Genomic DNA, 19,605 nt, shown 5'->3' on the forward strand with positions numbered 1-19,605 from the left:
TAGAATTTATATAGATGGAATCAAACACTAAGTGTTTTTCTTCGGTCTGAATTCTTTCATTCAACATAATTATTTTGAGATTCACCTATATTATATGTATTACTAATTCATTCTTTTTAAATGCTAACTAGTATTTCATTGTATGAATATTTAATATATGTTTTTCCAAATCAAGTAATTCAGTAGTTTTTTTTTTAATTTGAACATTTCAAATCTGTTTTCAGTTTCACAGTCATTTATTGAATGCACAATATATCTAAGGCTCTGTACAAAGAGCATTGGAGGATATAAAGATGACTGTCTTTAAGAAATGACAGTCTTATACTGTAGGTAAAATATATATGGACAATGAGGATAATTCAGATAGGAGCTATAAGAAGTTAAAAGTTCAGTGGGAGTTCAGTTACAGAAGCTAACTTTTGTCCCAGGGAAGATGCTTTGGGCTGACAGAGATACAGAGGGACGTGAAAGTACATAGCATGAGTAAAGGGGTCTAGGTGTTAAAGTGCTGAGGACATTCAGGGGTCCAGTTGAAGTAGTCCACTTTAACTTGGACTTTGGATGAATAAAGATGAGAAAAGGTAATTATCAGAAGATCAACTTGGAAAAGTAAAGTGGAACCAGTCATGAAAGACTCACCAAGCCAAAGCAGTTTCAATTTATTTGCTTGTTAGTGGAAACCTTGGGAGTAGTTTGAACAGTGGCATCGTGGTGCTAGAGCCAGTGTCTTAGCTAGAGGAGAAAATGTATCATGTTAATACAGTCTATATATTATTTGAGACCTGTTTATGTTCGTTCCTTTAAAAAGTATGAGATTCTTGTAAAGTAAAAATAGAGGTTTTTCAAAAGTTGAATTAAATTCCACTCCCCCCTTTTTCGGAGAAGGCAATGACACCCCACTCCAGTACTCTTGCCTGGAAAATCCCATGGATGGAGGAGCTTGGTGGGCTACAGTCCATGGGGTCACTAAGAGTTGGACACGACTGAGCAACTTCACTTTTACTTTTCACTTTCATGCACTGGAGAAGGAAATGGCAACCCACTCCAGTGTTCTTGCCTTGAGAATCCCAGGGATGGGGGAGCCTCGTGGGCTGCCATCTTTGGGGTCACACAGAGTCGGACACGACTGAAGTGACTTAGGAGCCCCCCTTTTTAAATGTAATAGCTGTTCATGTATAGTATCGATACAGAAGTGAAAATGAATCATAAAGCTGAACATGTTGCCCTTTGGGTCTGTCGTGAGTATCCAGCTCTCTGGGGAATGGAATGGAAAGGAAAATGGACTTTTAAAAACATGGAAGTTAATGTGAGGTCCTGAGTAGGACGGCAACAGTTGAGGTTCAGGAATATAATTTCAATCAAGGAAAGTTAAGTATGTGATGTGACTACTTCAGCTCTGCTCATTTTCACTTCTATTGTCTTCCTCTCCTTGGTCCTCAGCAGATGTGCTTTTGCACATAAGTACTTTAGTCAGTACTTGTCCACTCAGATGCTATACTCTGCAAGGGGACTGGCATGGAACATGTTCTTGGTAAATGTGACTTTCACAACTGACTGTTTGCTTGTGGTTTCAGCACCACAGCAGCTGCTTCAGGAGGAAGGTAGAAAGCCCCTCCATTCACCTTTCTTTTTGGTTAAGATCATTCATCTCATCCTACTCCTGAATAATCACTCACCTCTGAAGGAGCCAAAAGTAAAACCTGACCTACCCCTCATATAATAAGAGTAGGTTTCTGTTAATTGAAAATAGGGTGCTTAGCTGTATAAGTAGGAGATATGTCCATTAACTGATTTTTCTATTTCAGGAGACTTATATGGCGCTATTGGCTCCCCTGTACGGTTAGCAAGGACTGTGGTAGTTGGCAAACGACAAGACATGGTTCAGAGGCTGCTTTATTTTCTTACTTATTTCATAAGATGCTCTGAACTTCAAGAAACCCATCTTTTAGAAAATGGAGAAGATGAAGCCATTGTTATGCCAGGCACAGTAATTACTACCACTTTGGAGAAAGGAGAAATAGAAGAATCTGAATATGTGCTGATCACAATGCATAGAAACAAAAGCAGTTTGCTCTTTAAAGAGTCGGAAGAGACAAGGACTCCTAATTGTAACTGTAAATATTGCAGTCGTCCACTCCTTGGGCAAAATATGGAGAATGTTTCACGACAAGAGAGAGAAGATATTCAGAACAGCTCTAAGGAGCTGCTTGGAATTTCAAATGAGTGCCAGATGATTTCTCCGGACTGCCAAGAAGAAAATGCTCCCGATGTTAAACAGTACAGAGATAAGTCAAGAACTTGCCTTGATACCAAGTTAGAAACAGTTGTTTGCACAGGATCTGCTCCAGTAGACAGATGTGCATTGTCAAAGTCAGGCTTAGACCCAGCAGAGGAAACGTGGCGGAATGAGGAGTTGCTAGATTCAGGTTCTCACACAGGTAAAGTGTTGAGATCTGCAGGAATGGTTGTGGAAAAAAAACCTCCAGATAAGCTTGTGACAGCTGCATTTTCTTGTGAGGCAACCCAGACAAAGGTTACTTTCTTGATTGGGGATTCTATGTCACCTGACTCAGATACTGAACTCCGGAGTCAGGCAGTAGTGGATCAGATTACCAGGCATCACACCAAATCACCGAAAGAAGAAAGAGGGGCTGTTGATCAGCATCAAGAAGCTAAACAAACAACTAAATCTGAAGAGTCTGCTATACCGAACATAGTATCTGGAGAACCCTGTGAACTCCCTTGCTGGAATCATTCAGACCTAGAAAGCATGAGTTTATTTGATGAATATTTTAATGATGATTCAATTGAAACCAGGACTATTGATGATATTCCACTTAAAACAAGTACAGACAGTAAACAACACTGCTGTATGCTGGAGTTTTCAAAAAGGTTGTGTACAAAAAATAGCAAACCAAACAATGAATTTTGCAAATGTGTAGCAACAGTTCACCAAGATTCATGTAAAACCTGTTTTCCTCAACAAGACCAAAGAGATACACTCTCCATTCTTGTCCCCCATGGGGATAAAGAGAGTTCAGAGAAAAAAATTGCTGTGGGAGCTGAATGGGACATTCCAAGAAATGAAAGTTCAGATAGTGCCCTTGGGGACAGTGAAAGTGAAGATACAGGTCAAGATGTAGCCAGACAAGGAAACAGTTATTATGGAGGAGAGCAGGAGGATTGGGCAGAAGAAGATGAGATACCTTTTCCTGGGTGAGTATGCAGTTTTAACCTTTCATAGAACTTTTAAAAATATGTACAATTCTTTTGTTTAACTGGTATCTGAAAGTTGGTTGTAGCTAATATAAAAGAAGAGATCATTGTTCTGGACAAATTTTCTTTGATTATGATGTGCTCTTACAAGAAGAATTAAAGGCTAAGACTCATAGGTACTGTGGAAAAGCTTTGTGAAGATATTAGAGAAAAGTTATGTTTGTGTATGGGAGATTCGCTACTGTCTAGGAGTTTTCAAGCCATTTAGGATAGAATTATGCTCCTCAGAGAGAACCTGTGCTGAGCCTGGCAACTAGGGAGAGGTGATCACTGAGAGAAGGTAGGAAATAGCTGTTAGAAATCAGTTTGCAGATAAGAGGAAAGCACAGGACATATACTCTCGGTCAAGAATACAAGGAAGAGATTCATACCTGAGAAATGTTACACACCAAGCTTTGGGTTTGTAAATTATTTATACTTGGTCTTAGGTGATGGTTTCTGTAATTTGATTGTATTAAGGGTGTGTTACATATACACAAGGGATAGCCTTCATAAAGTCTGTTGTGAAAGATTCATGTTCATCTCATTACAGTTGTCCATCAAACCCTTTTTGGATACGAAGGAGTGTTTTGTGTTCTCATTGAGCCCTTAAGCTAGTGTGGTTTTTTTTGTTTGTTTTTAGGCCAGTTTTTATTTAAGGATGATTTTACTTTCAGTATATTTTATAGAGAATGATGGTACTGGAAATGTGGATTAGTAGAGTCCAAATTTTTTTGTATGTTTGTAAAATATATTCATTACTGAATAGATATGCCTTCTTTTGGAACTTTTCTCCCAGGTCGAAGTTAATTGAAGTGAGTGCTGTTCAGCCCAACATTGCCAACTTTGGGAGATCCTTGCTGGGTGGCTATTGCTCTTCTTATGTCCCTGACTTTGTTCTTCAAGGAATTGGGAATGATGAGAGGCTCCGTCAGTGTCTGGTGTCAGATTTGTCTCATGCTGTGCAGGTGAGTGACCTTCACTGCTCTTAAATTTGGACAAACTATTAACCAGTAGAACCCAGAGTTGCCTTTTATTGGTCACACTTCAGTGTATAATTGGAGAAGGAAATGGCAACCCACTCCAGTATTCTTGCCTGGAAAACTCCATGGACAGAGGAGCCTGGTGGTTGCAAAGAGTTGAACATGACTGAACACACACAGATGCACAGACAGAACACAATTGTTTTCTAAATCCATCACTTTATATGTGGTTACCTGTCATTGTGAAAATAAGTGAAAGGAATCTGTCAAATTAGAAATCTTAAAATACAGAAAATGCTATGTGTATTCTTAGGTGTTCATCACTAAGTTATTTATAACATCAAAATATTGCAAATGCATAAATGTGAATAGGATTAATTTTCATTTCTGGCTATAGTATTACAGTTGATTTTTTATATATTGTTGTTGTATCCTGATGCTTTGCTGAGCTCTTTTATTAGTTTTCATAGTTCTTTGTGTGGCTTCTTTGAGATTTTCTACGTACAGCTTCATTTTACCATCTTCCTTTCCAGTCTGCGATGCCTCTTTTTTCCCCTGGCCTGATGGTATAGCCTAGAGCGTTTAGTATAGTGTTGCATTGAAGTGCTGATGGTAGACATCTCTATCTTGTTCTTTTCCTTAGGGAAAAGACATCAAGCGTTTAATTATTAAGCATAATAATGTTAGCTGTTGGATTCTTATACGATGCTCTTTTATCTGCTGGATAAAGTTCTGTTCCTAGTGTTTTGAGTTTTCTGTGCCCTACCCCCTTAAATCATGACCTAGTGTGGGATTTTGTCAAATACTTTTGTGAATCTATTGAAATGATCATGTGGGTTTTTCTGTTAATGTGATAGATTACATTGACTGATTTTTAGATGTTAATCCAATCTTTGTATTCCTATTGGGAAAAATCCCATTTGGTCATGGTGTATAGAATTCATTTAGCCTATGAGTTGACTTTGTGTGTGGTGGAAGATAGTGGTCCAGTTTCATCCTTTTGCAGTATGGCTGTTCAGTTTCTTAAGCACCATTTATTGAAGAAACTATTCTTGGGTCCTTAGTCAAATTAATTGAGCATATATACATGGATTTATTTCTGTGCTCTTCAGTCTCTTATTGCTCAAATTAAAAAAAAAACAACTTTTCTTCCTTTTATTGTTATAAATAACATTGATACTGTTGCTGCATTTTATGAATTTAAGGTTATTTCTGTAGGCTAGATTCCCAGAAATGAAGATATTGACCAATTTTTAAATTTAGAACTATTTTCTTGTTCTTGTTGCATGTTTGGTATTTTCTTCTCCAAAGACAATGGTAGTTTGAACAGCAGTTTGTAATGTCCCTAAAACCTGTTCCCTTTAAAATATTGGGGTTCTCTCTCTTAAAAAAAAAAAAAAGATATATGAAGAAAACTGATTAGTTTTGAGGAACGTATTTGTATCCAGCCTCAAATACTTCCAGGCCACAAATAGGAAATGTATTCTCAAGTAAGAATATGTTCCTCTTGGGTATAGGTTGTTTTTTCCAGAAGTTGATGGTTAAGGAAAGGACTGAAATTGACTAACTTGAAATTTTACCAGATTAGGACATTGCTTATGATAATCCATGAGTGAAAAGAAGCAGCTTCAGAATAAATCACTGGTACTGCCCCCTTGTTTCTTTAACAACTCCTAAAATGAATTTATACTGTTACACAGTGGAAATGACAAATAGAGTCAAGGGATTAGATCTCATAGATAGAGTGCTTGAAGAATTATGTAACACTGTACAGGAGGTAGTGATCAAAACCATCCCCAGGAAGAAGAAATGCAAAAAGGTAAAATGGTTTTCTGAGGAGACCTTACAAATAGTTGAGAAAAGAATAAAAGCAAAAGGCAATGGAGAAGAGGAAAGATACATCCATCTGAACGCAGAATTTCCAAAGAATAGCAAGGAGAGATAAGAAAGCCTTCCTAAGTAAGTGACCAATGCAAATAGAGGAAAACAATAAAATGGGCAAGACTAGAGATCTCTTCAAAAAATTGATACCAAGGGAGCATATCATGCAGAGATGGGCACACTAAAGGACAGAAATGGTATGGACCTAACAGAAGCGGATGATATTAAGAAGAGGTGGCAAGAACTATACAAAAAAGATCTTAATCACTCAGCTAAGCACGATTTTGTGATCACTCACCTAGAGCCAGGCATCCTGAACTGTGAATTCAGGTTGTCCTTAGGAAGCATCACTATGAACAAAGCTAGTGGAGGTAATGGAATTTCAGCTGAGCTATATGAAATCCTAAAAGATGATGCTGTGAAAGTGCTGTACTCAATATGCCAGCAAATTAGGAAAACTCAGCAGTGGCCACGGGACTGGAAAAGGTTAGTTTTCATTGCAGTTCCAAAGAAGAGAAAGTGCAAGTTACTCAGTCAGTCTTGTCTGACTCTTTGCAACCCCATTGACTATATAGTCCATGGAATTCTCCAGGCCAGAATACTGGAGTAGGTAGCCTTTCCCTTCTTCTTCCCAATCCAGGATCAAACCCAGGTCTCCCACATTGCAGGCGGATTCTTTACCAGCTGAGCAACTAGGGAAGCCCAACCCAAAGAAAGGCAATGACAAAGAACGTTGAAATTACCACACAATTGCACTCATCTCACACGCTAGCAAAGTAATGCTCAAAATTCTCCAAGGTAGGCTTCAACACTATGTGAACTGAGAACTTCCAGATGTTCAAACTGGATTTAGAAAAGGCAAAGGAACCAGAGATCAAATTGCTACCATCTGTTGGATCATAGAAAAAGCAAGAGAATTCAGAAAATCATCTGCTTCATTGACTATGCTGAAGCCTTTGACTGTGTAGATCATAACAAACAGAGGAAAATTCTTAGAGATGAGAATACAAGACCACCTGGCCTACCTCCTGTGAAACCCATATACAGGTCAAAAAGCAGCAGTTAGAACTGGACATGGAACAACTGACAGGTTCCAAGTTGAGAAAGGAATACATCAAGGCTGTATATTGTCACCTTGCTTATTTAACTCTAAGCAGAGTACATCATGTAAACTGCCAGACTGGATGAAGCACAAGCTAGAAACAGGATTGCCGGGAGAAATATCAGTAACCTCAGATATGCAGATGACACCACCCTTATGGCAGAAAGTGAAGAGGAACTAAAGAGCGTCTTGATTAAAGTGAAAGAGGAGAGTGAATAAGCTGGCTTTATTAAAACTCAGCATTCAGAAAACTAAGATCATGGCATCTGGTCCCATCACTTCATGGCAAATAGATGGGGAAACAAAGGAAACTGTAACAGTCTTTATTTTTATTTTTTTGGACTCCAAACTCACTGCAGATAGTGACTGCAGCCATGAAATTAAAAGACAGTTGCTCCTTTTAAGAAAAATGATGACAAACCTAGACAGCATATTCAAAAGCAGAGACATTACTTTACTGACAAAGGTCTGTATAGTCAAAGCTATGATTTTTCTAGTAGTCTAGTATGGATGTGAGAATTGGACCATAAAGAAAGCTGAGCACTAAAGAATGATGCTTTTAAATTGTGGTATTGGAGAAGACTCTTGAGAAGAGTCCCTTGGACTTCAAGGAGATGAAACTCGTTTATCCTAAGGGAAATCAGTCCCGAATATTCAACGGAGGAACTGATGCTGAAGCTGAGACTCCAGTACTTTGGCCACCTGATGTGAAGAACTGACTCATTGTAAAAGACCATGATGCTGGGAAAGATTGAAAGCAGCAGTAGAAGCAGATGACAGAGGATGAGTTGGTTGGATGGCATCACCATGAGTTTGTGCAAGCTACAGGAGTTGGTGATGGATAGGGGAGCCTGGTGTGCCGCACGCAGTCCGTGGGGTGGCAGAGTCAGACACGACTCAGCGATTGAACTGAACTGTAAATGAGTTTGATTTGGATCAGTTGTAGTCTCAGACTTGGGTTTTAGGCCCTTCTTTCTTGGGAAACTGGGCTTCCCTATTGGCTCAGAGGGTAAAGAATCTGCCTGCAGTGCGGGAGACCCGGGTTCGATCCTGGGGTCAGGATGATCCCCTGGAGAAGGGCATGGCAACCCATTCCAGTGTTCTTGCCTGGAGAATTCCATGACAGAGGAGCCTGTAGAGTCCATGGGGTTGCAAAGAGTTGGACATGACTGAGAAACTAACACTTCTTGGGAAACTACTGATGTGGGCTTATTTTCCTTTATCTTACCAAAAAAAATAGCTTTTAAAATCTTAGCCATGTGACTTTTGATTGAGGAGCTATAAAGTGAATTTCTAAAGTGGTTTTTAAGCTTTTTAAAAAGAGATATGTTTATTTCATAGCTGTTTCCTCATTACCTGTTTAGGCATTTCCTTGTGAGGCTAGTAGATGGACTTCCATTGTAATTCTCATCTCCTGAAAATGCCCTCTGCTTTTGCAAGAAGTATCTTCCTTTAACAGCTTGTTTTCCACTTAAATTATTTAATTCTATTTCCCACCATATTTTTCTTTTATAAGAACAAAAATAGTTACATTGAATATATATTCACTCTTTTCTTGTTTCTTAAAAATGTAAGATTTACCTTACCTCTTTACATGTATATACCATTTCCAAAATTATGTTTCGGTATTGAAGTTGATGAAAAGTATTATATCCTTGGTAAGAGGTGAATAAGAAATATTTAACTACCATTTATAAAAACAAATATAGAATTTAGAGTTCCATGGGAAGTCTTCACAGTGTTAGCTTTCCAGCCTCCTCCTTTGTATTCTTTTGTTTCCCACTTCTCAGTATCATTTTCCACAAATTTGGTTACATGCATCTACTTCTCTTTTTGAGTCTTTTCATGGTATTCCCCTTTATAGAATTATCCATAATCCTCTTCCATTTTTCGTTCGGAATGCTATTCATGTTTCAGTGACATATCCTTGTGCTCCTTCTACTGTGTAACTCCCAGTCATACAGAACCCAGTGTTGCCCTCCTCTGGTACCCCAGCACTTGGTGACTGTTTGTTACACAAGTATTTTCATAGCTGCATATGTATTTCTTTTTATCTCCCTCATAGGACTGTGAGCTCCCTTCTCTTTGTTTCCTTAGCATCAAGCAAAAAACTTTATTCTGGACCAGGAGATATCCCTCGGTGGGGTGGGTGCCAAACTTGGATTTTTCCTGGAGTAAACTTGTTGTATTCTTGCTATGAAATTTTAGTAACAGTGAAAGTTAGAAAGGAGAAAGGCCATTGGGTTTAAGTATTTCAGGTTGTAGTTTATATTTCAGTCTTACTGCCAGTATGTTAATTCATATGGCCAATGGTGAAGAAAGCCTTACCTTTCTGAATACAAAAAGATGTATTGAGCATCTCTTATTTATGGTGGTATTATGTACTTAATTCTTTGTGGGTAAACCATGGGAACCCAAGGGCACAGGCATATGCCTGTGGTTCTTTTATCCATATATGTGAGCTAAAAATGTTTTTCTATTTCTTAAATTTTCTTATTAAAATATCATTTAGGTGAATGCTTCTGATTCAAATTTAAGCAGTATAAAGATTACAAAGCAAAAAGTGAAGATTTTCTATACTCTTAATATTTTGTATTTCTTCACAGAAAACTTTATAATAAACAGTTTGATTTGAGTATTTTCTTTTTTCTATACATTTTCATTTAGATAAAGATCTGAATTTTTAAGAACATAACTGGGATATAGTATGTGCGTGTGCATGCACATGCTCAATCGTGTCTGATTCTTTGCAACTCCGTTGTAGCCCAACAGGCTCCTCTGTCTGTGGAATTTTCCAGGCAGGAATATTGGAGTGGGTTGCCCTTTCCTCTTCCAGGGGATCTTCCCGACCTAGGGATTAAACCCTCATCTCTTGTGTCTCCTACCTTGCTTGGCAGGTGGATTCTTTACTGCTATACTACCTGGGAAGCTGCGGGTAGTGACTTTTCTCCCACCCATTTAACCAAGTATCCTGAGAAACATGTTTGTATATGTTGATTTGTCTCCTTTTTAACTGCTGTATCTATACTCTGGATATATATTTTTGTAAAATAGAAAAGCCTAGCACATATAGCCAGGAAGAGATAATCAAGAGATAGTCTCTGAGGTGCTCAAAGAAATTAATGCCTGACTGGATGGGATAGTTAGCACAGAACCTTATCATTGACCTTTCATATGAATTTATTTCCTTCCTATTTTTAAAATATTTAGCTCTTTCGAAGTAAAAGCATTTTCTTTCAGTTGCCTGGCACATAGTTGGCACTTAGTAAATCTGTTGAATGAATGATCAAAATACTGGTAAAATTCAAGTTCTGGATTAAAGGATACAAAATTCTGGTAATGAATGTATTATCATTTCTATAAGATATCTCAGGGTATTTGTTATTGAGCTACTTTCTTCACCGTCAAGGATTCTTTGGCTGTAACTCTCAGAAGTTTCATATTTCTCTGTTTTGTTTTTGTCTAGTACCTCTTCCTTGTGCATCCCATTAACATTATCTTTGAAAACTTTTCTTTTTTTAAGGTGATTTATTTTTCTTTTTCCTTTTTTCCCAGCATCCAGTATTGGATGAACCAATAGCAGAAGCTGTCTGTATTATAGCAGATATGGATAAATGGACTGTTCAAGTGGCCAGTAGCCAGAGACGAATGACAGATAATAAATTGGGAAAGGAAGTGTTGGTTTCCAGTCTTGTTTCCAATCTGCTTCATTCCACTCTTCAGCTTTATAAACATAACCTGTCTCCAAATTTTGTAAGTATGTGTAAGGCTTGAATTAACTGTGGACACTGTGATAGCTAACTTAACCCTATTGTTATTCATGTGCCTACACTGAATACTACTGTTATCTTCATTATTATTTTCCTGAAAGAAGGTGTTATGGACTCAATGTTTGTATTCCTCTAAAATCAACATGTTGAAGCCATACTCTGCAATGTGATGGCCTTTGAGAAATAATTAGGGTTAGATTAGGTTATGAGAGTGGGACTCTCATTATGCGATTAGTGGCCTTATAAGAAGAGGAAGAGAGCGATTCCATTTGCTCTACCGTGTGAGGACACAGGGAGAAGGGAGCCATCTGCTAGCCAGGAAGAGAGTTTCACTAAAACTCAGCCATGCAGGCACCCTGATCTCAGACTCCCAGTTTCCAGAGCTGTGAGAAAATAATTATCTGTTATTTAAGCCATTGAGTCTGTGGTACTTTGTTGTTACAACTCAAACTAAGACAGAAAGGGATATGTACATGTACTTGTCTATATAGTCTATATGATTTCTGCAGTACCTGGTTTAGTATTATGTGAAGTAATGACATGTAACAAGCCCTAAGCTCTGTGCAGAATGCCAGTGCATTGTGTAGCCTCATTTTCATATTAGGACTTTGGATGATTGTTTGTTTGTTTTTTTTTTTTTAATTTTTAAATTAAATATTTCTTTATTTATTTGGCTGTGCCAAGTCTTAGTTGCAGTATTTGGGATTTAGTTCCCTGACCAGGGATTGAACCCAGGGCCCCTGTACTGGGAGTGTGGAGTCTTAGCCACTGCACCACCAGGGAAGTCCCTGGATGATCCTTTTTTATAACACTGGTAACCTTTTTCTGAAGATGCCATTTCGAAGATTTGAAGATTCTTTCCTTTTTTGGTTAGGAGAACTGTAATACAGCATAGTTAAAGACCTTTGTTGATCAACAAGACAAAAGCTATATATGATAGACCTAGAGCTGGCGTTACACTCAGTAATTAAAGACTAATAAAAGTTTTACCCTTAGGAACAGGGAGAAGATGTGGTTGTTCACCTTCACCACTTTTTTTCAACATAGTATTGGAAAGTCATAACCAGAGCAGTTAGGCAAGAAAAGAAGCAAAAGGTATCCTAATTGGAAAAAAAGAAATAAAACTATCTTTGTTTGCAGATATGATCTTATACATAGGAAACTAAGATTCCACCAAAAAACCCTGATAGAGTTAATAAATGAATTTAGCAAAGATGTAAGATAAATTCAGCATGCAAAGATAGTTGCATTCACATATGCTAGGAATGAACAGTCTTGAAGAAGAAATGAAGAAAGCAATTACAGTAGCATTAAAAGAATAAATTACTTAGGAGTATATTTCACCAAGGAGGCAAAAGACTTCTACATTGAAAACTACAAAACATCTCTGATAGAAATTAAAGACGTAAATAAGTGAAAGTCATTTCACATTGTTTGGAAGACTTAGTATTATTAACATGATAGCACTAAGAATGAAGCTGGGGGACTTACTCCTCCTAATTTTAAAACTTTATATAAAGGGACAGTAATCAAAATAGTGTGGTAGTATCATAAGGACAGACATATAGACCAATTGATTATAGTATCCCCCAAATAAACCCTAACATATATGGTCAATCAATTTTTGACAAGGAAGCCAAGACTATTCAAAGGGGAAAGGAGTCTTTGCAGCAAATCCTACTGAGAAAACTGGATTTGTGCGTGTCCCTAGAGAAAGGAAAGGCTATCCACTCCAGTATTTTGGCCTAGAGAAAACTGGATATCCACATGCAAAAGAATGAAGTTGAACCGTTACTTTATTCCATTAACAAAAATGGACTTTAACTTAAATCTAAACTTAAAAAAAAAAACAAAACTAAATTTAAATATTAAACCATAAAACTCTCTAAAGAAAATATAGGGTATAATCTTCATGATACTGGAGTTAGCAGTGATTCCTTGGACGTGGCATCAAAAGGACAGACAGTAAAGGAAAAGTAGATAAATTGGGACTTTACTGAGCTAAAACTTTTGTGTATCAACAGAGGGAAAAGACAACTGACAGGACAGGAGAAAATATTTACTAATCATACATCTGAAAAGAGATTGATATCCAGAATACATAGAGAACTCCTACAACTCAGCAAAGAAACAACTCAAAAAGTAGGCAAAGGACCTGAGTAGACACTTCTCTAAAGAAAAAACACAAATAGCCAATAAACACATGAGAAGATATTCAACATCCATCAGTTATTAGGAAAGTGAAAATCAAAATCACATTGAGATACCATTTCACACCCATAAGGATGGTTTTAATCAAATAAACCCCCAAAATAACAAATATTGAATACAGAGAAATCAGAACCGTTATGCATTGCTGGTGGGAATGTAAAATGGTGTTGCTGGTGTGGAAACAGTTTGGCAGTTCCTCAAAAAGTTTAACATTGTATTAAATGTCATGTGGTCCTTCTGTATTTATAATCAAAATAAAGGAAAGCAGGGACTGAACAGTTGTTCCCTGTTTTTCACAGCAGTATTACTTGCAATAGACAAAATTGGAAACAACTCATGTCCACCAGTAAATGATGTGTAATACATAGAATGGAATATTTCAGCTATAAAGAGGAAGAAAATTCTGATACATGATACAGTAGGGTTGGAATGTTATGCTAAGTGAAATAAGCAAAATACAAAAGGACAGATATTGTGTGGTCCCAGTTACATAAGTTGTCTGGAATATGGATGTTCATAGAAACAGAATAGATAGGTTACTAGGAGTTGGGGGAAGGAGGGCATAAAGGGTTCTTGTATACTGGGTGTAGAGTTTCCATTTGGGATAATGAAAAGGTTCTGGAAATGGATAGTGATGATGGTGTACAACATTGTGAATATACTTAATAACATTGAATTGTGTGTCTAACAGTAGATAATATGGTAAGTTTTTGTGTATGAATCCTATTATTAACATGTTTTATAGATATTTTCTTTTTCACATAAGGCATTTTCAGTCTACATGAGCATTATATTAATACTACCAAAAATACACCACAAAAGAATATGTGCCAAGAAATCTATTCAGTTTTTGTTTCTGAAGAAAAAGAAAATGTGTTTTTATTAGGAGTTTTAACAGCAGCCAGTTTTCATACGAGAGAAATATTCTGCAAGAATTTAGTATTTTAGCACCTACACCTCATGCTTTTTCCTCATATATATATATGTATATATATATATATCAACAATTCACATAAAAAGACACTTGCTTTAGTGACTTGTGCAAGTTAATTGACAAGAAACAAAATGTTTATGTTTTAGTTTTTAATATTCCAGCCTAGAAACATTTCTTCTAGTGAGGCCTATAGAGCATTCTCTATGAGCTGCTGGAAATTTTTTTCTTTTGCTTTCCATAGGAGAATGCAGCCTTTTAATGTAAATACATTTGAAGTATATTAATTTATAAGAGTGTTATAGTTATCAAATTTGGAATAAAAACTTATTTTTCAAACTTCTGGATATGGATGGTGGTGATAAGTTGCATAACCTTTTGAATGTACTTAATGCCTCTCAGTTGTATAAAGTAGTTAAAATGGTAACTCATATGTAAAATGGTTAACTTGATATTGTATGTAATTCACCACTTTAAAAAATAGCTCTGTAGAATCTAAATCTTTGATACAAGCTAGTGAGTTTACACTCCTTTAGCTAAAATTGCATGCTTTAAAAATATGCTCCAAATTTTAGATTATGTTGGAATGGCTAAGTAGAATTGTCAAAGTATAATGTTTTGGAATTTGCCATTACTTTGTGTTGTGCGTTTTCTGACCTCATTCTTGGTTCCCTCCTAACTGCAGTGTGTAATGCATCTTGAAGATCGGTTACAGGAGCTGTACTTCAAGAGCAAAATGCTGTCTGAGTACCTGAGGGGGCAGATGCGTGTTCATGTCAAGGAGCTAGGAGTGGTTCTAGGGTACGTTCCTGATTTCTTCTCTGGCTTTGCTTTTTCATTGCACTGTCTTTATTTAGGCAAGGAACATTCATCAAAATTGCCTTTTTCTTTTTAAATTGTTGTGTTGTTAGAACCTGTACAGTATTATCATCTGGATTGCTCTCTACAATATAAAAACAGAACCTTGTCTTGGACTGATGTGAAAGGCACTGTCCCTGGGCAGTTCACTAGACTGAGAATATAGTTTAATAGAAATGAATTAAAATATAAATTTTGGCATTAGAAAAATTGAATATTCATTTTTATTTATTAAATATATTATAAACTCATCATTCCCAGCATTTGCCCTGTCATCCAGATGAACTGATTGAAGGAGTAATGGCCTTCTGTGGATGGTGGTATATTATCTACATATGTATTGCTCCTTCTCCACTTTTTATATATTATGTCTTAATACTCTGCAATTATTCCTGGGAAGAAGCCAGTTATGTAAAATGCTAACTGAAGGACAAAGAGGAATTTGGCGGGAGTCATGGTATAGCCCCTTTCATTATGTTCTGTGGTCACTTTCCCTGTGTTCTATGGCCACTTTTCGTGTGTGTGTGTGTGCATGCACAGGTACATGAATTATTTCTTGAAATGCTGGTTGAATAAATTAAAACAAGCTAGAACTTTTGTCTAGTTTTAGCTTTTATGAAGGGAGAAACAGCTAATATTGAGTTACTACTGTATGTCTGAAACCAGATTAAATTCTTTCATTAATGTTATTCCTTAGCATCCAGATTGGAAATGATTCTCTGTGTGTGAAGCTTTTTATTTTTTAAAAGTTTAAACTAATTTTTTAGGTAATGTATATACAGTGTACATGCATTTTGGCATAAAGTGAAAAGTAAGTTGTATCATCTTTTCCACAATTTCTGTTTTCATCCAAACACAGTTAATGAATTGTTTCTTATAGAATTTTTAAATGTGTAGGGTTAAAAATGCAAATTAGTTTATACTCTGTTTGTCATTGTGCTACTTGCCTTTTAATGAATCTTGAATGTTTGTTCATTTAAGCACATACCGCACATACTGGTCTATATCATTTTTAAAGGCTATATTGCATTCCATTGTATGGTGTTTAGATTATTTTCAGTAGTTTGCTATTACAGATCAGTGCTGGAATCAGTATAATTCTTTAAAGTATATAGGATACATTATTTGAAGTAGAATTTTTTAATTAAAGGACATGTGTATTAAATTGTTGATAGATGTTGGTATTTATTTTGACAAGCAGTAGTAAATTCTATTCAGAAAGTACCAGAATAAATTCCCACAAACAGTGGGAAGCACACTCTTCCTACTACTTTTATTACCAAACTTTTTAATTTTTGCTAAGCTACTTGCTGAAAAATGAAAGCTGATTTTATTCAGATTTATTCTCTAACCATGAGTGAGTCTGCATAACTTATTTTGATATTTATTGGCCAGTTTTCTTTTCCTGTACATTATTTGTGGTAGATTGTATTTTTAAGAGGCTTCCATTACTTCTTTCCAGTGAATCTTACTATAGAAACATTTGTATCCAGAACAATAGGGCTGCATACTATCATTCTGTTATTATATAGTATTTCTTAGACATCATCACTTGCCCTGATGCATGGCCCATCAGCAGATCACTGAGATGGTTTTCTACATTTAAGACTTCGTTTCTGTTGCATTTCAGAGGTTTCCTTTTTAAAAAAATCTTTGGTTATGGTTTTTACTTACGGAAAAATTTCTTATTTTCATTATCTTGAGCTTTCTTCCCCTTTTCATTTTGGCCATGGTGGCCAATGTCCTTGATTGGAGATGTGTAGTGATCTTACAGGTAGCAGTCTTTTGCCTGTAGGACTTAGGTACTGGGTATAGAAAACCTGAACTGAGATTTTTTTTTTTAATTTCAGGATTGAATCCAGTGATCTTCCTCTCTTGGCTGCTGTAGCGAGCACTCACTCCCCATATGTTGCTCAGATACTACTTTAACATAAAGGCTGTTGGAAGTTAACTTCAGTGAAAAGTTAAGTAGAAACCAAGGAAGCAGTCACAACATGCATTTATGGCAATTTTTTTTCTCTGTCAGACTTTCATCTGAATGAGTCAGTCACCTTGGTATTCTGTATTGCTGTGCATATCATGTCACCAGATGACTTTTTCATTTTAATTGGACTTTTGGATGGTGGTAGATTTTTAACCAAGTGAAACTAAAAAGAGCGTTTTGGGGAAAAGCATTTGAAGATGCCACATTGTAACTTAGAAGTTTCTATAAAATGAGTAACATTGAAGAATTTGATTATGATCACTACAGTCTTGCCACAGCTCATAAGTAGCAACAGGTATCTCACTAAATGGCCCAGAAATAGTCATTTCACTAGTTTTCTTTGTTTCTAAGGTACAGAGATCTATAGAGTTGTGATTATTTGGTTTTGTTTGTTTGTTTTTCAATTCAAAATACCTAATTTCTAAGTATTTCTCAATATTTTAAACAACTTTTAATTAAAATAAACTCAGAATAAAGTGTATAAATTTGTGTTATGTTATCTACCCAAGTGTACATATGTATCTATTTTTTAAAAAACCAGAGGTAGAAATACAAGATTGGTAAACATGCCTTTTTAAAGATATATTTTCAACTAGTAGTAATTGTATATAGTGTTGAAATATTATTTTCTGGTGATTTTTCTGTTTCACACACCCTAAACTATAAGTAAAGCCAATCTTTTTTTAAGGTTGAGGAATGTAGATTCCCAAAATAAGAATTCTACTTTATACTATTTGTTTTGTTTATAAGTATAAGCTAATTCTTATAAATGTTAATATTTACATATTTGCATCTAATTTAATAAATTAAAATTGGGATTAAAAATTGCACCAAAGCATTGGCAGAAATAATACTATTTTCTTTAAAAGTGCTCAGGTAGCCGAGGCCCTTGGTTTTCGGTATCAAGCCCTTCTTGAACCCATAGGAACTGAATATTTGTTCACTGCTTCATAATATTCAATTTACACTAACAAAACTCATTAATTCTTAAAATTTTCTTTTCTCTAATAGCTCCTCCCTTTCCAATAGCTAATATTTTTTCAAAGATTTCAACTTTTCAGTTGTAACTGTTTTTGTATATACTGGGGAGGGTTGTTTGTGAGAAAGGCTAATATGGAACCAAACTCTTGTAAGTAATGTAAATAGAAAGATGGGTAGATAAAGTTTTCAATATGCTCTACTACCTCAGTTTACTTGAAATACTACATTATATTAATAGTTTATCCTTTACTTATCTGGTCTAAGATGCTCTTAATGTAAGAAGTGAAACTGGTTTCTGCTTTCATGAACTATTTTCATCATAATCAGCTGATTAGCTTAAAACTGAAAACCACTTGCTTATTCTGTTACTAAGTATCTTTTGTGTATAATGCATCCATTCTTGCTATTTAAATTTTCAGTAATTAAGGAAATTTCTGTGGTTTATTTAGTTTCTGACCTCGAATTTATAGCATTGGGTCACATTTTACCTTGTTCTCATCTCCAGCTAGACTGAGATGAAATGGTTATTTTAATGGAATGTAAACCTGAAGTTGGTGTGCCTGCAGGCAGTTTGGCCCCTGTATCCTCTCAGCTGCTTTAGTGCCTGAGTCTCCCATGGGCGACTTGCTGTCAAAGAGTGTTTGTGGATATATTTTCATTGGCATAGTTTTTTTTAGTCTATTCATTAAAGAAATTCTCTGATCTGTTGTTTGGAATTTTATGAATCAATCTCTTTTTCTGAATTCAGAATATGGAAAAGATCGTATGTGGGCCACTTATATTTTTTCTCATCATAGTTCAGGATGCATAGCAGGTAGATAATGTCTTGTTTTTGTGTCTTATTTTTTAAATTAATCATCAAACTATTCACAGTCCTGTCTATTTGAAATCTGTAATAAATTACCATTTTGGAAATCTGGTTTTCAACAAATGGATGGCTCATGCTACTGTAATTCTTAAAACTAAGCTTCGTATAGAATCATTAATCCTGTAAGGATTCCTGAGTTCTACAATTTACCATCCTGTAATTTTTGCTCAGTTTGTTATAGTTATTCTTTCATTACACAAAGCCCAAGGAATGAACTGCTACTTCTTTGAAGTATGGTCATTATGATGAATGTGAAAAGAATTTTGGCCTTTTCAAAACAATTTTTCAACTTCTTATGGTACAGACAGATATGTAGTACACATTTTAAAAACCTGTTTGTTGCAGCAGGAAATGAAAAAGGAATCTTTTACATTATAGATTTAAAACTAATTTTTCCTGTATATAAACTAATTGTTTTGATTTTAAATATTCCTGGTTTCTATTAATGTGTCTTAATTTTGAGTTTGAAAATGTTAAGTGCAATAAACATAGTAGCACAGATTTCATTTTGTTGCAGTTGGCATACACTGGGGATGATCACTTAAAAAAAAAACAAACAGATTTTACACAATGCCTACTTCTGCTAGATGTCTTATGAGATTGTTTTGCTTTCTCTAAGTTATTTAGATGGTGGGAGATGTAAAATGTAAATACGTGTTTCTTGTTCTGTATACATTTCTCAAATGTACGCCTGTATTATAATAACCTCCCAGTTCTAGGGGATATTTGTGCAATAAATACACATGTCAATTTGATGGATGATGTTGGTCTTTTTTTCACA

The 19,605-nt window shown here is 35.8% G+C and overlaps 1 protein-coding gene across 2 annotated transcripts in view; it reads left to right on the forward strand.

Annotated features, from left to right (window-relative positions):
• The window catches only part of FNIP1 (folliculin interacting protein 1), a 120,496-nt gene extending 100,917 nt beyond the window's left edge, over positions 1-19,579 (forward strand). For both annotated transcript variants that reach the window (XM_061422872.1, XM_061422873.1), the window contains 5 exons: positions 1,806-3,216; positions 4,055-4,223; positions 10,777-10,974; positions 14,819-14,934; positions 16,842-19,579. In XM_061422872.1, coding sequence (XP_061278856.1) covers positions 1,806-3,216; positions 4,055-4,223; positions 10,777-10,974; positions 14,819-14,934; positions 16,842-16,920 — 1,973 coding nt within the window. In that variant the 3' untranslated portion in view covers positions 16,921-19,579. The remainder of the gene's footprint in view (positions 1-1,805; positions 3,217-4,054; positions 4,224-10,776; positions 10,975-14,818; positions 14,935-16,841) is intronic.
• Positions 19,580-19,605: the final 26 nt, after the last annotated feature.

This window comes from Bos javanicus, chromosome 7 (assembly GCF_032452875.1).
Source record: "Bos javanicus breed banteng chromosome 7, ARS-OSU_banteng_1.0, whole genome shotgun sequence".
NCBI classification, from domain to species: domain Eukaryota; kingdom Metazoa; phylum Chordata; class Mammalia; order Artiodactyla; family Bovidae; genus Bos; species Bos javanicus.